Raw genomic sequence first — 13,944 nt, forward strand, 5'->3', positions numbered from 1 at the left:
CAATCACTAACAAAGTATAATTATGTGAGTTGTAAAACAAAAATGTTAAGTTAATTTATTTAGACTTAGGAGTTGTTGTCATGGATTTTGGAAGGAAAAAAAACTTATTTTTGGCGTAACAATTGATTATGATCAATATGATTAAATATGTTTACTATTTTTGTCATTTTTAACGGAATCTATAAATTGTGCATTTGTAACTACTTTTGGTCTAAAACCAATGACTTTGTTACTAACCCAAAAAGGATAGTTATATCTTAAAGATACAAATTTTTATTGAATAGAAACTTTTAAAACAAAATATATACGTGAGTTGGACTTTTTGCTCTAACCGAAGTTTTTGAAAAGAAATCGGTGTATCATGTTTTTAGTCCTTTAGATAAATGGCTGAAGGATGTTCTTATTATTTAATTTAAAAATGATGGAATATAATGTTCAAGAAGTTGTTGATAAATCTAGGGTTGTTCAAATTCAAACTGATCTAAATTAAAACCGTAAACCGATAAAAAAACCAAAAACCGCACAAAACCGAATATTATTGGATGTGTTTGGATGACATTTTGTGAAAACCGCTTGGATTGGATCTGTAATCACCGACATTGAACTCTTTCCACCCATTGCTTCAAGAAAACCTAACAACCATACATATGTTTCATTAGTCTCATTTCCAACAATAGCAGCATCAAACACAATGCTCTAATTATGGTGGTTAACGCCAGAGAAGACCACAACAAGACACAAATATTTTTTTTATAAGTTGCATCAAAATTCAACACATCCCTGAAAACAGCCCAGTCCTTTCGAGTAGTATCATCACACCAAAACAAGTGTTCTAGACTACCATCTTTGTCTATAGCGTTTCTCCAGAAAAAAACTTTCATCTTTAGACTCATAATGCTCATTTGATATTTGTCATAATCACTCATTTTTCTATGTGCTGGAAGCATGCCACTAAAAACTTCGTCTACAAAAGAATGGGCATGAACATCACAAAGAAACTTAATGGTGCCACCTTCCACAATTAGAATCCACATGAACCTTACATCTTGCATCACAACCACGCCTAGATTTTGGCTTAGTTTTTCTTTTACGAACAAAATTACTATGATTTTCCATTTTGTAACCTTGTTTGTGGCACACAAAAGTCTCTTGTATAATATCTCCTATTCATTTTTTAACAGCCTTATCTTTCTTATATCAGCAAACATTTAGTGCTAGCATACCAGTTATAAAACATAAAGGCGACAGACACATCCGAAAAGTGAAACTTCATTAAATCATCTACACCTACTTGTGTAAAATTCACTTTAGCAATATCTTCTAGATCATCAACAGTTGTCTCTTTAACAAAGGTAAAACCACCGCGACCACCATCACCGTTTTCAAAGTCTTCATTATCTCCTTCATCATCACCAACTAATTTTGAATAACTCTCTTCACTATTGCAACTTCCTTCTGTAACAGTCAGTTTTTCGCTATAATTATTTTAATTATTTATTATGTGTGTTTATATGCGCTTGTGTGTGATTATTTGTCTTTGTGTGTATTTTATTCGGGATTAGTGGATTTTTGGCTTTGAAGAGTATTTTAGTCATTTTAGACTCAAGGGTGTTTTGGTCATTTTGTGAGCAAGGGTAAAATGGTCATTTTTATCAGAAGGTGATTTTTGGTGTTTTGGTGAGAATAAGTATTTTTACTAAGTTACTAGTGAGTTAGGGTAATTATTTAGAGACGATGATTATTCGTTATTTTGACGGTTAAAGTGAGTAGCAACTTTGGTGAATTAGTTGGTAAGAATATTGAATTCATTAAGACAATTAGAGACTTAGCCCAATTATGTGGTGACTATATAAACACAACACTTGTGAGAAAATTAGGTCATTACGTTGAGTCACTCATTTCACAAAAACATTTTGAGTAATTAAGCTATAATATCTTATTTTCAATTATGGGTTTAAGTGCTTTTATGTAATTGTGATTTTTGTGAAATTTAATGATGAAATTCATGCTTTTAATTCATGTGAAATTCATGCTTTTAATTCATGCTTTCAATTCATGCTTTTAATTCAATGCTTTTAATTCATGTAGCAATGAATTTGAAGGGCGTGTGCTCTGTATTTGGCTATATTTTTTCAAACACGCATCATATCTCACTAAAATTACGACTAAAAGAGAGTTGCTTTTCCAAAACTAAAAGAGAGTTGCTTTTCTAACATAGAATACTTCCTATTGACACATGGAAATGATCAAATTACCCCCAGCGGTAGTTAACTACCGTTGCTTAAAGCGCCGGTAGTTAACTGCCGCTGGAAATTGTTTTTCTGCACAGTCTTTTCGTTCTCTTTCTCTCTCTCCTCCAAATCTCTTGCCATCATTTTCATTCTCAGTAATTCCACTTAACCACCACAATCAAAATCTTGAATCTCATTTCATAATTCCAACCTTCATTTGTTATTTTATTCCTCCCAATCAAAATCTCAAAGCCATTTATTATATTCCATTTTTTTGTTTCTATTGTTTATTCTGTTTTTCTTTAAAATCTTGAACCTCTTTGTGTATTCAAGTCATAGATTTATTCTTTATCAAAACATTAGAAGATTGTACAAATTGTTGTTGAGAAGACCGGAAGAAAGATGAATTTAATCAATGATATAAATTAACAAAAAGATAAGTACCATTAATTTTTCACCATTAAAGGAAGAAGAAAACGTAAGGGTTGAAAGTGCAGGATAAAAAATTGCAAGACTGTGAACATATGTTTGGCCAGATCTAGAAAAGGAACATATCAGTAAAGAAGAGTGATGCCAGATCAGTAAAAAAGAGTGATGCCAGATCTGTTGTATGAATTCAGTAAGAAAAGGAAGAAGAAAAGAAGAATTCAGTAAGAAAAGGAAGAAGAAAAGAAGACAGAGAAAATGAAAATGAGTAGGTTGTATGAATTCAGCGGTAGTTAACTACCGCTGGGTCCTCAACGGTAGTTAACTATCGCCGGGTCCTCAGCGGTAGTTAACTACCGCTAGGGGTATTTTAGTACTTTCCATGTGTCAATGTGAACTTCTCCAGGTCAGAAAAGCAATTCTCAAACTAAAAACTAAGCAACAAAGGAATGTTCTCGATTTTACTTTATTTTCCTTTGGAAAATATTGTCAAATAACTAATTGAACTTCCATAATCATCAGTTTCTAATTGTACATTGCTACATGCTACCAAGCATAAAAATAGAGGCATAGCCTTTGCTTCTTTGCTATATAACTTCTGCAGGCTATAATTTCAAAGCCACAATATAAAGTAAGACAATAAAAAAAGAGATATTCTTTCATGAACTCTTAGCTAAGAGATTATTCTTACACCCAACCAATAAAAATATGACACATGTTATTAACTTTAAAAAAATGTGATTTTAATTAAGGAAATGGAAACAATAAGTGGTGGTGGGTGGTTTTTATTGGTTAAAGAAAGTGGAAAAAGGAAAGAGAAATATTAAAAATAATGAGAAAAAATTATGATATTAATTATTTTTATTATTTTAATGAGATGTTTGATTTTAATTGGTTGGGTGTAAGAATGACCTTTTATGTAAGAGTTCATATAAGAATTTCTCATAAAAAAAGGGTTAATTATGTTTTTGGTCCCTACAAAATTGCAACCTTGTAAGTTTAGTCCTTACTTACTTTTAATAGCATTTTTAATCCCTACAAAAAAAAATTACTTATAATTTTAGTCCCTGCTAAAATAAATTTTGTTTAATTATCCTTAAACTCTTAAATTTTTTAACAATTCTTTTTATACAAGTTTATAACACTATGAACGGTTCATTTACTAAAATCTATAATTTTTTAACATGAAATAAATTAAATATGAATTTTTTAAAACGACAAAAGTTTAAGATATAAGTAACAAAAATATGGACGTAGAAATTAAATTTTTGCGATATTTTTTTCGGTGGACCTTTTAATAACGTTCTTAACACGCCTGTAAAAAAAATTGTTGAAAAACTTAAGAGTTTAAGCATAAATTAAACAAATTTGGATCGAGTAAGGACTAATATTGAGTGCAGAAATTTTTTGTAGGGATTAAAAATGCTATTAAAATTAAGTAAGGACTAAACTTACAAGGTCGCCATTTTATAGGGACCAAAAACATAATTAACCCTAAAAAAAATGAACTTAAGCTCTAAAATCACTCAAAGCATCGAAAAAAGATAGCGTGCGGGGTTGAAATATTATATTGTTCCTATTTTTTGGACAAACAAGGAGTTTTGGACAAACAAGGAGAACATGCTAAAGAGGGGGTGGGATTTAGTATGGGAAAGGAGAGTTGTTTCCCACCATGGGAAAGTTAATTTCATCCATTAGATTAAATGAAGAACACACTCTTATCATACTCCCTCTATACTAGATTATTTTTTACACTACCTTCCACCCTCTCTTTCATGTCCCCATTCACCTACAGCCGCCACCACCACCACCACCACCATCAAACTAAGGCATTTGCTTCCATCCTTCTTTGTTCTTACGCAGCCATCATCACCATAAACATTACAAACTCATAAAACACCAACATCAACAACTTGTTAACTCAACTAAAATTATTCATTCCTTGAAACCCCAATATTTTTTTTAAACCCATGACCATTTGTTCACCCAATCCCTCTATTCCTCATTTATATTAATCCATGATTGATGTGTTCATCTTTAGTCCTTCACTGTTATCATCACGCTAATTCCAAACCTATTAATACAATTTTTTTTTCCAATTTCCATAATTTTTTACAGAAATGGGTTAAAGTTCAAGATGATTGGAAATGGGCTAAAATTTACATGATATTACAGTATGATTCCTATCTAATACAATAATTGATAGAAAGCATTTAGTGTTTTGTGTTCAATCATCTCGACAAGAAATAAAGAAACAAGAACAAAAGTGGTTGTTGTGGTAATTACTTGTTCCAGCAATTACAATGAAGAGTTAATATCAAAATCAGTGGTGCTGTGGTGGTTTATTGGTGTCTGGTTGATGATGGCAAGGTTGAAGACAAAGGGGAAAAATTTTAGTGCAGAGAGACTATGATAAAATCAGTGTTCCTCTTTGATCTAATGGTTAAGATTTACTTTCCCATGATGGGAAACAACTATCCTTTCCCATACTAAATTCCACCTAAAGAGGGGCCTTGGACATCAGTTAAGAAATGGTAAACAGTGATGAATAAAACTTTTAAAAAATCTTGCTAAAAAAAAACCTTTAAAAAATCAAGATATTGTTAAATCCAATACAAACATACTAATTTTTGATTCCTTAATAAATTACTCCTCCCTTTATGTTGAGTTCAAGTGTTATACTTCTCAATTAAATCGTTCCCTTATTTTAGTTAAGAAACCACTATTCTCCCATCACAAATATTAACACAGAATATATCACCATACATTCCCTGCTTCACTTTCACTCAGAGAAACCATATAGATTCTAACAATTGTACATGTAAGAAGAACCTTTCGTGAATGCAAACAACAAAACTCAAAATTAACCAAGTCATCATTGACAAATAAGTAAAAACTTTCACTGCACTTGCAGGCAATGAACTAAATATCTCGATCTGCTTAAGCAACATTGAAAACATATGAAAATCTTTAAAAACAAAACTGGAATTAAATAAAACAGATATCTCAACTTCCATAATCAACCTTAAACGACACATGCCAAAACCTAATTCATCCTTCTAATGAGTTCATTGATGTAGTCCTCCCTGTTACCAGCATCACCACCTTCAACATAGTGATTTCTCTTCTTCTTCATGCCACCCAAAGGAGCTTTGAGCTTGAAAGGCCATAGGAAGTTGTTTGCCTCTCTGAAGTGAGGTCCAACAGTAAGGATCTCATGAATGAGATCTTCAATGCAAATGATACCATGTTTCCCAAGAACCTGCAATTGAATATTATGTCAGACGCAAAATAGAAAAAAATAACTGGCAACATAACCTTCAACAATAATAATAGCACCACCATACACGGGACATAGGTCAAGAAATCACATTAGACAAAGTCACGCAATCTGGACTGTCTCATCAAGTTGGAACAGCTCAGATTCTAACTTTGAAAATTTGGGTAAAATACAAAGTCAGAATGAGGAGAGATCCTATCTAGGTCGGGACAGTTCAGATTGACAACTGTGTAATCGAATGAAAGCAGGGAAAGTGTACAAATCAAAGACAGACCTGTTCGATGATAGAGTTATCTGTCAAAGCAATTCTCTGCCTATCAACCTTTCCATAACCACGCTTGTAGATCAATTCTCTGACACTCTTCAAATTGGGATAACTAATAAAAAAAAATAGCATGCATTAATAACCCATACAGAGTTATAATGAGTTATAATCTAGACTTCATATAATTTGAGATTCTGCATACCCATAGGTGACATATGGCTCAACCCTGTGGAGCATATTCACGGTTGCTTTGTTCACTTTGAGGAAGACACCATTGAAGATCTGCAGCCAAAACAAATAGAAGAATAAGCCTACACTGATAAATTGCACCGAGTCTAGAAGATACGAGTATGTGTGAGATGAAGTAAAAAAGCCAGAAGCCAAAAATTAAAGAGAAATACTAGGTCAAAATGTCAGCACACCACACCTTATCTCTAAACTAAAAAAAAAACTTTTTTATTCAGAAAATTGACAATGACAAGGATGGAGAACTAAACCAGTTGGTTATAATGGGTGAATTCTATGAAAATCTTCAATAGTTAAGTAAAAGGTTATCATACAGGCAAATCCTGCTCAGTATCAAATAATTAGTACACATGAATAAACAGTCAATGCATAAGATATTACCCATTGTATTAAAATATTTTATATTCATTCATTTCAGTAATTACCATTCTTATATAGATGAACAGCCTAAACAATACAAAAAAGGAAAAAAAAGTTTTTTTGGTGAAAAGCAAAATAACTTTAAACTCTAATGTATTAATAATTCAGATAGAGGAGTAATTTTGCGGTGATTATGTTGGCAGGCTTATCACATGAAAATAACCAATTGTTGGAGACACTTAGCCATAAGATGAAAGCTCAATTATCACATTTTAATCAAGTAGCTATACGCTTCCTATAATAACTATTGATCCCTTAATTGAAGGCACTTTGAAAAACTCAACCAAGCACCCAACAATTGCAAAGTGCAATCAGAATTGCAACACATTCAATTATAATAAAGTAACAAAACAAGTAAAGAAGATTCTGATTATAACTTTAAACGGTACACATACAGCCAGCGACAAATACATCAACTAAAACAAAGTTTCTAACCAAACACCCATCAAGAACAAAACCAATTGCAACAAACCAATCCAATCTGATTTACCTGTCTCAATCGCAGAAGCTGCAAAATCTTCCTTGATTTTGGGTCCATTGCATTGATACTGAAATTATAAAAAATGATAAAGTTTTCATTAATTACTAACAAAACAAATAAGAATAACCCACACAGGATACATTTTATTCAATTTAGAATCTAAATGCATTCATTTTTTTCCTCTATCATTTTTCCAAAACAGAACAAAATTATATAAAAAAATATGTTTTATTTTGGTGATAACTAAAAACATAATTAATCTAGTACAAAATACAGTAAAAACATGACAAGATAAATGACATACCCTCTGATCCTGATAATGAACAAGAGCTTAGCTTCAGGATCAACATAAAATCCACCCTTAAGCTTAGCTTCACGCTTCAACCTAATCAACTCCTTTTGCTGAAACACACAAATTAAACAAACAAACAAATCAATAAATAAATGAATGATTAAATCGAATTAGATTAACTTAATCATTATAATCATAATGATTACCGAGTCATCGTACTCCTTAGCGTACTGTTTGGCTCTACTCCAGATAAGCTTCCTGGTTTCAGCTCTCTTCTTCTTCGCTGATTCCTGATCCTGTTTCTTCACCAATGCCCATTCCTCGTTCCTTTTCTGCTTCTTCAAAACAGATTCAGGAACAACGGTTTTCACTTCCTCTTTGGCCATTTCAGTGAATCGATGTTGTTGTTGTTGTGGTTCTGTTCTGTGAAGGTGAACGGCGCTTCAAGGAGAAATGAGTTTGTGCAATATAACTAGGGTTTTGTTAAGGTTGTATGGGCTTTTCTATTTTGGGTTTTGAAATTGGGCTTTTAGATATCAATAGAGAAGTTGCTAGCCCATTGATTTTGTACTATCCACACCACCTCGTGCAATTGTTTAAGTTAAATGTTTGTAATAAATTAGTTTGTTACAATTGCTTACATGACGATTTAACATTGAGATGGAATGTCAAAAAAGTGTTTATAACATTAAATATTATTACTTACACAAGTCATCATTGCAGACAAATTTATTATTTAGTATTTTTTTTTTCAGATATACGTTTTATATATGCAAGGATACTTTGATATAAATTTTTATGTTATCATTGCTTCACTTATGTTCTAGTTCCAAGTTTATTATAATGTGTAAAATGTTTATTTTTGCCTATAGATAATTTTTTGTTGGACAAATTGTATAATATTAAAAAATATGCCTAGATTTTAAAATTTAGAACAAAGGTATTTTCAGGACTTCAAGGTGTTTAAGGTACCGTTTGGCCCGGCTTTTTTTCAGCTTCTCTACATTTTTAAGGAGAAGCTAGGCCAAACACAATATCAATAAAGTACCTTCGAAAAAAATTACTTTTTTTAGAATGCATAAAATTGAATGGAATGAGCTTTATCAAAACTTCAAAAAAAACTACTTCTCCGTAATTTATTTCACAAGCACCTCTCTTTAACTCACGCAGGCAACCTTTTCTTTTATTTTTTAATATTATTTTTCAATTTGTTTTTGTCTTCCATTTTTTTTAACCGGTCCATATAATTTTTTTAAAGGAGGATCAATTTAATTTTATTATCTATTTTTGAAGGAATTTTATTATCTTTTTATCACTTATATATTTAATTTTAATATCGTTTAATTATCACAACCTCACAAATATTTTTATTCATGCTGTCATTGAATGACACCAAATATTTTTATTCCCTTTCTTCAACCTCACAAAGACACACACACACACACACACACACACACACACACACTAGAGTTTAGAGTAATATTTTATGTCCGTATGTCTGTTTTTTTTGTTACGCTAATGCGTATAATTTTTTTAGTGTTGCGTAATGCGTACAATTATTATTTTTATAAAATTTTGATTTAAATTAAAAGTACAAGTATAAATGCCTAAAAAATATATACTTATATTTATTTTACACATTTATACTGTAACAAACTATATATGCATATCTTTTTCTTATTAAAAAAAACTAAACATATATTTTTCAATGACACCAACAATGTAACAAATATAATATCATATAATATAAATTCTTATCTTTTTAAATAACACAAAAAATATGATATTCTTATAACAAAATTTGTTATACAGTATAATTGGAAGAAAAAAAAACTATTCTCTAGCTTAGCTCAGTTGATATAGGCAATGTATAAATATATGCAAGGTCGCGGGTTCGAACCCCGGACACCACCAAAAAAATAATAAATTTAATGTTTTGTATAATATTTTGCCAAACAACTTTTAACTTAAAAATAACGTTAGAACTAAAAAAAATAAGGAAAACAAACATCTTTAACTTTTTCCTTAAAGAGCTTTATTTTAACTTTGTTTTAAAGTAGCTTTTAGACCAGAAAAAAGTCTGGCCAAACGGTACCTAAGATGTATGGAGTAAAAAATTTCACTTGTCTTGTCATTATTCTAACCATATTTTATCTTGGTTCATCACTGAATTTAGTTTTAAAACTTGTATCAAGCTAGAGTAGATCTAGCAACATTCTCTTTAACACTTATTCTTTTGTTGATTGATTCTACATTTTGAAAATGAAATTCACATAAATTGGTGAAATATACATTGATTTTACCTAATAAAAAAATGATTATTAGAAAGAATGTTCAAAAGGGATAGCACTTAGCGACATTGTAGTTGGTGACATTGATCAACCACAATGTCATAAATGTAAAACAAAACAAACAAAAAACACTGGTCTCCAGCCACAATGTCACCCAATTGATATCCATTTATTCAAAAGAGAGTGTTGATAGCTATTAGAAGGGTTGAATTTGGGTCACAAACAACCCCTCGAAAACTTCGGACTTAAGCATCCCTCAAAAAAAAAAAACTTCGGACTTAAGCAAGACCATAGCATAGACCAAATTTAAAAGCTTGAAAGACACACACAATGTTACTAACACAGTGATTACGCTTGAGTATTCTTCCTCTCGTTCAATCACAAGAGCCAGCACAAGAAAACAAAGGTAGAGATGCTTTATTTTTTGAAATTACAAATGCATTCTAGTTATTATTTCATTTATGCTCTTATTTTCAATTTATCCTATTTAAGAAATGTTTTTTTTTTTTTTTGTATACTTGAAAGATTATGGCAAAAAAACATGAAGGACGTGCAGTGGGAATAGACCTTGGAACAACTTATTCATGTGTTGGTGTGTGGATGGAACATCAGAACAGAGTAGAGATCATACACAATGACCAAGGAAACAGAACAACACCTTCTTTTGTTGCTTTCACTCATGATCAAAGGTTGATTGGTGATGCTGCTAAGAATCAGGTTGCCGCTAACCCACAAAACACCATCTTTGGTATGTTTCTATTCTCTCCTATTTAGGGCCAACCCAAAATTTTTTAGGATTAATTAAGTAAATGATTCTTATAAATATGCATGATTTTGTTTTGGGTTAAATATGTTTTTGGTCTCTATAAATATGTTAACTTTTTATATTTAGTCCCCCTAAAAACATCACATTTTTTAGTCCTCTAACATTTGCCTTTAGCATTTTTAAAGACAAAAAATGCTGAAAAAATTTTTACATTGAAAATATTCACAATTTCTTTTAAAGGGAGTGCAGTTTGTTTTTTTTAGGGACTAAAAACGAAATTTTAAATAAGTGTATGCATATGAAGCTTTTTTGTTTATAAAATCTTATGATTTTTTTTTTTTTGTTGGTGGGCCTAAAGCAAGGTTTTAGTAGCCTTACCCTTGAGTTGATCTGTATATATTTATTTCTTATTATTATTATTATTATTATTATTATTATTATTATTATTATTATTATTATTATTAGGAGAATGCTTATGAGTGCCTTTTGGGCATTGGTTAAAGTACTAAAATCAGTAACTTTGCAACAAAAAGTTGTGTAATTATTGCCAAGACATAAGTAAAAACTTATATTTTCAAGACAAAGTTTCTACTAATGGATTCGTTAACCAATGCCTTAGAGCACTGGTAAGCAAAACCATTATTATTATTACTATTAGTACGACTTTAAATAACGGTTATTGTCATGTCATGATTATTACAAATGGATGATACGATTTTACCAGTATTTTTGTTTTTGATGTTGTTTTTTCAGATGCTAAAAGGTTAATTGGTAGGAAGTTTAGTGATCCTGTTGTTCAAAATGATATTATGTTGTGGCCATTCAAGGTTATTGCTGGAATGAATGACAAACCCATCATTACTCTAATGTATAAGGGTCAAGAGAGCCAATTTTGTGCTGAGGAAATATCATCTATGATCCTTACAAAGATGCGAGAAGTTGCTGAAGCATTTATGGAGTCGCCCGTCAAGAATGCTGTTGTTACCGTGCCAGCTTACTTCAATGATTCGCAGCGAAAAGCCACCATAGATGCTGGTGCCATTGCTGGCCTTAATGTCATTAGAATAATCAACGAACCTACTGCTGCAGCTATTGCATATGGTCTTGACAAGAGAAGTGATTGTGATGGTAAACGGAATATTTTTGTCTTTGACCTTGGCGGTGGTACTTTTGATGTGTCTATCCTTACAATTAAGGGTGATGTTTTTGAGGTAAAAGCCACTGCCGGAAACACTCACCTTGGGGGAGAGGACTTTGATAACAGAACGGTGAACTACTTTGTAGAGGAGTTTCGAAAGAAGAATAAGGTGGACATAAGTGGGAACCCAAGAGCCTTGAGAAGGTTGAGAACTGCATGTGAGAGGGCAAAGAGGACACTCTCTTTTGCTTTTGTCACCAATGTTGAGGTAGATTCTTTATTTCAGGGAATTGACTTTTCTTCATCAATCACCCGTGCCAAGTTTGAGGAAATTAACATGGATCTTTTCAACGAGTGTATGACAACTGTTGAGAATTGTCTTAGTGATTCAAAGATGCAAATTGCCGATATTGATGATGTTGTTCTTGTGGGTGGCTCGTCTAGGATTCCCAAAGTGCAGGATCTATTGCAAGACTTTTTCAAGGGGAAGGATTTATGCAAGAGTATCAACCCGGACGAAGCTGTTGCTTATGGTGCAGCTGTTCAAGCTGCTATTTTGAGCAAAGGCTTTAAGAATGTCCCGAACTTGGTGTTGCGAGATGTTACCCCATTGTCGCTTGGTATTTCAGCTGGTGCTGGTCGTGTCATGAGTGTGGTGGTTCCTAGGAACACTTCCATACCTGTGACAAAGACAGAACGATTTCACACCGCTAAAGATAATTGTGAAGTCTCAATTAATGTTTTTGAGGGAGAGAGAGCAAAAGCTACTGACAATAATCTGCTTGGTTTTTTCACCCTTTCTTGTCTTCCTGGTGCTCCTCGGGGCCAACCCTTAGATGTATGCTTTGGTGTCGATGAAAATGGTATCCTAACTGTTTCTGCTAAGGAAATATCTACAGGAAATACGAACAAGATCACCATAACCAATGAAAAAGAAAGATTGTCAACCTTGGAAATTAAAAAAATGATTGAAGAAGCTGAGAGATACCACGTGGAAGATAAGAAATTTTTACAGAAGGCCAAGGTAATGAATGCATTGGATTATTGTGTTTACAATATGAAGAATGCTTTAAAGAAAGATGTGAATTTAAAGCTCTCCTCTCAAGAAATTGAGAAGATCAACAATGCAATTACTGTGGCCACAAGTTTGCTTGATAAGAATAACAAACAAAATGAAATAGATGTTCTTGAGTCTCATCTGAAGGAGATGGAGAGCATGTTGAAGCACGTTATGGCCAAGACTGGCTAGTTTTATTTTTCTTTATTAAATCTCAAGTGATATCTTGCTTTTGTAAGTGATCAAACCTTTAGGTTGATTGTCATTATCTAGTAGTATTCAAGTTGATGATAATGTTTGGATCGAACCTGTTACTTAAATTGTTTCTGTTTAATTTGTCTTGTTTTCTAGTTTTAGTAGAATCTTTGAAAGCCTTGCTTCAAAATCAAGATCCCACTTTGGCTATTGTGTTCTACTTAATCTTTTTTGGTGCTTTAGTTGATCAAATAACTTTGTGCTTTTATGTGGTTGAAACGCAATAGAGCTAGACATCTTGAAGAGCTGACTACTTTCATCATATTTATATCCTTAATAATAAAAAAAAATTAACGTTAATCTGGTCTCTTTTAATTGTATTCGACTGAACACATCATGTTCGAGTCAGTTTTAGTTACTTTCTAGCATGAGTGAAAAGCGTATGACTGATTAGTTTCTAAACTATTGTGTGCGTAGATATATTGATACATAAAAATATGAAATGCTGAAAAATTACTAGACATTAATTAATACATATATGGGAAGGTGGTGTGGTAGATGATGCATTGATTTATGTCTGTTACAATGGAAGTTGGGCCTTTTGCTGTCATCAATCTGATTCAACTCTGCTGTTTCTGTTTTGCCCTAGTGCTGGCTGCTGCATTACTTCACTGCAGTGTAGTCTTGCTTTTGATCATTGTTACAAGGACTTGTCTGAAATCTGAATGTTGTTGTGTTGGGAGGGTTGGTATTTTCTGGTTATTGGTGCAAGCATGATTGTTTGTGTTGAGGTATTAGCGTTTTCTCGGAGGAAATGGTTCTGCATAATTGTTGTGAAAATGATTTGAGTGGAAAA

General features: G+C 32.2%; 2 protein-coding genes across 2 annotated transcripts; one reads left to right on the forward strand and one right to left on the reverse strand.

Annotated features, from left to right (window-relative positions):
- Window positions 1–5,514: 5,514 nt before the first annotated feature.
- LOC146945784 (large ribosomal subunit protein uL30y) lies at window positions 5,515–8,086 on the reverse strand. The gene is made up of 6 exons (XM_085744061.1): window positions 7,848–8,086; window positions 7,654–7,751; window positions 7,359–7,416; window positions 6,405–6,484; window positions 6,212–6,314; window positions 5,515–5,919 (listed from the first exon to the last, which is right to left on the reverse strand). The coding sequence occupies exons 1-6, from the start codon at window positions 8,025–8,027 to the stop codon at window positions 5,704–5,706; spliced, it is 735 nt and encodes a 244-aa protein (XP_085600187.1). The 5' UTR covers window positions 8,028–8,086; the 3' UTR covers window positions 5,515–5,703.
- Window positions 8,087–10,270: 2,184 nt separating this feature from the next.
- Window positions 10,271–13,282, forward strand: LOC146945785 (heat shock cognate 70 kDa protein-like). Its single transcript, XM_085744063.1, has 3 exons — window positions 10,271–10,338; window positions 10,458–10,680; window positions 11,452–13,282. Exons 2-3 carry the CDS (start codon window positions 10,461–10,463, stop codon window positions 13,083–13,085), a joined length of 1,854 nt encoding a protein of 617 aa, XP_085600189.1. The 5' UTR covers window positions 10,271–10,338; window positions 10,458–10,460; the 3' UTR covers window positions 13,086–13,282.
- Window positions 13,283–13,944: the final 662 nt, after the last annotated feature.

Source organism: Medicago sativa, chromosome 2 (genome assembly GCF_051527215.1).
Source record: "Medicago sativa cultivar Bolivia chromosome 2, Bolivia_mono, whole genome shotgun sequence".
In the NCBI taxonomy this organism is placed as follows: domain Eukaryota; kingdom Viridiplantae; phylum Streptophyta; class Magnoliopsida; order Fabales; family Fabaceae; genus Medicago; species Medicago sativa.

Coding starts and splice junctions, on each gene's coding strand:
- LOC146945785 (XM_085744063.1), top strand. CDS start 10,461: ATGGCAAAAAAACATGAAGGACGTGCAGTGGGAATAGACCTTGGAACA. Junction 10,681..11,451: donor CCCACAAAACACCATCTTTG/GTATGTTTCTAT, acceptor TTGTTTTTTCAG/ATGCTAAAAGGTTAATTGGT.
- LOC146945784 (XM_085744061.1), bottom strand. CDS start 8,027: ATGGCCAAAGAGGAAGTGAAAACCGTTGTTCCTGAATCTGTTTTGAAG. Junction 7,752..7,847: donor CTAAGGAGTACGATGACTCG/GTAATCATTATG, acceptor TGTGTGTTTCAG/CAAAAGGAGTTGATTAGGTT. Junction 7,417..7,653: donor TTCATTATCAGGATCAGAGG/GTATGTCATTTA, acceptor TTATAATTTCAG/TATCAATGCAATGGACCCAA.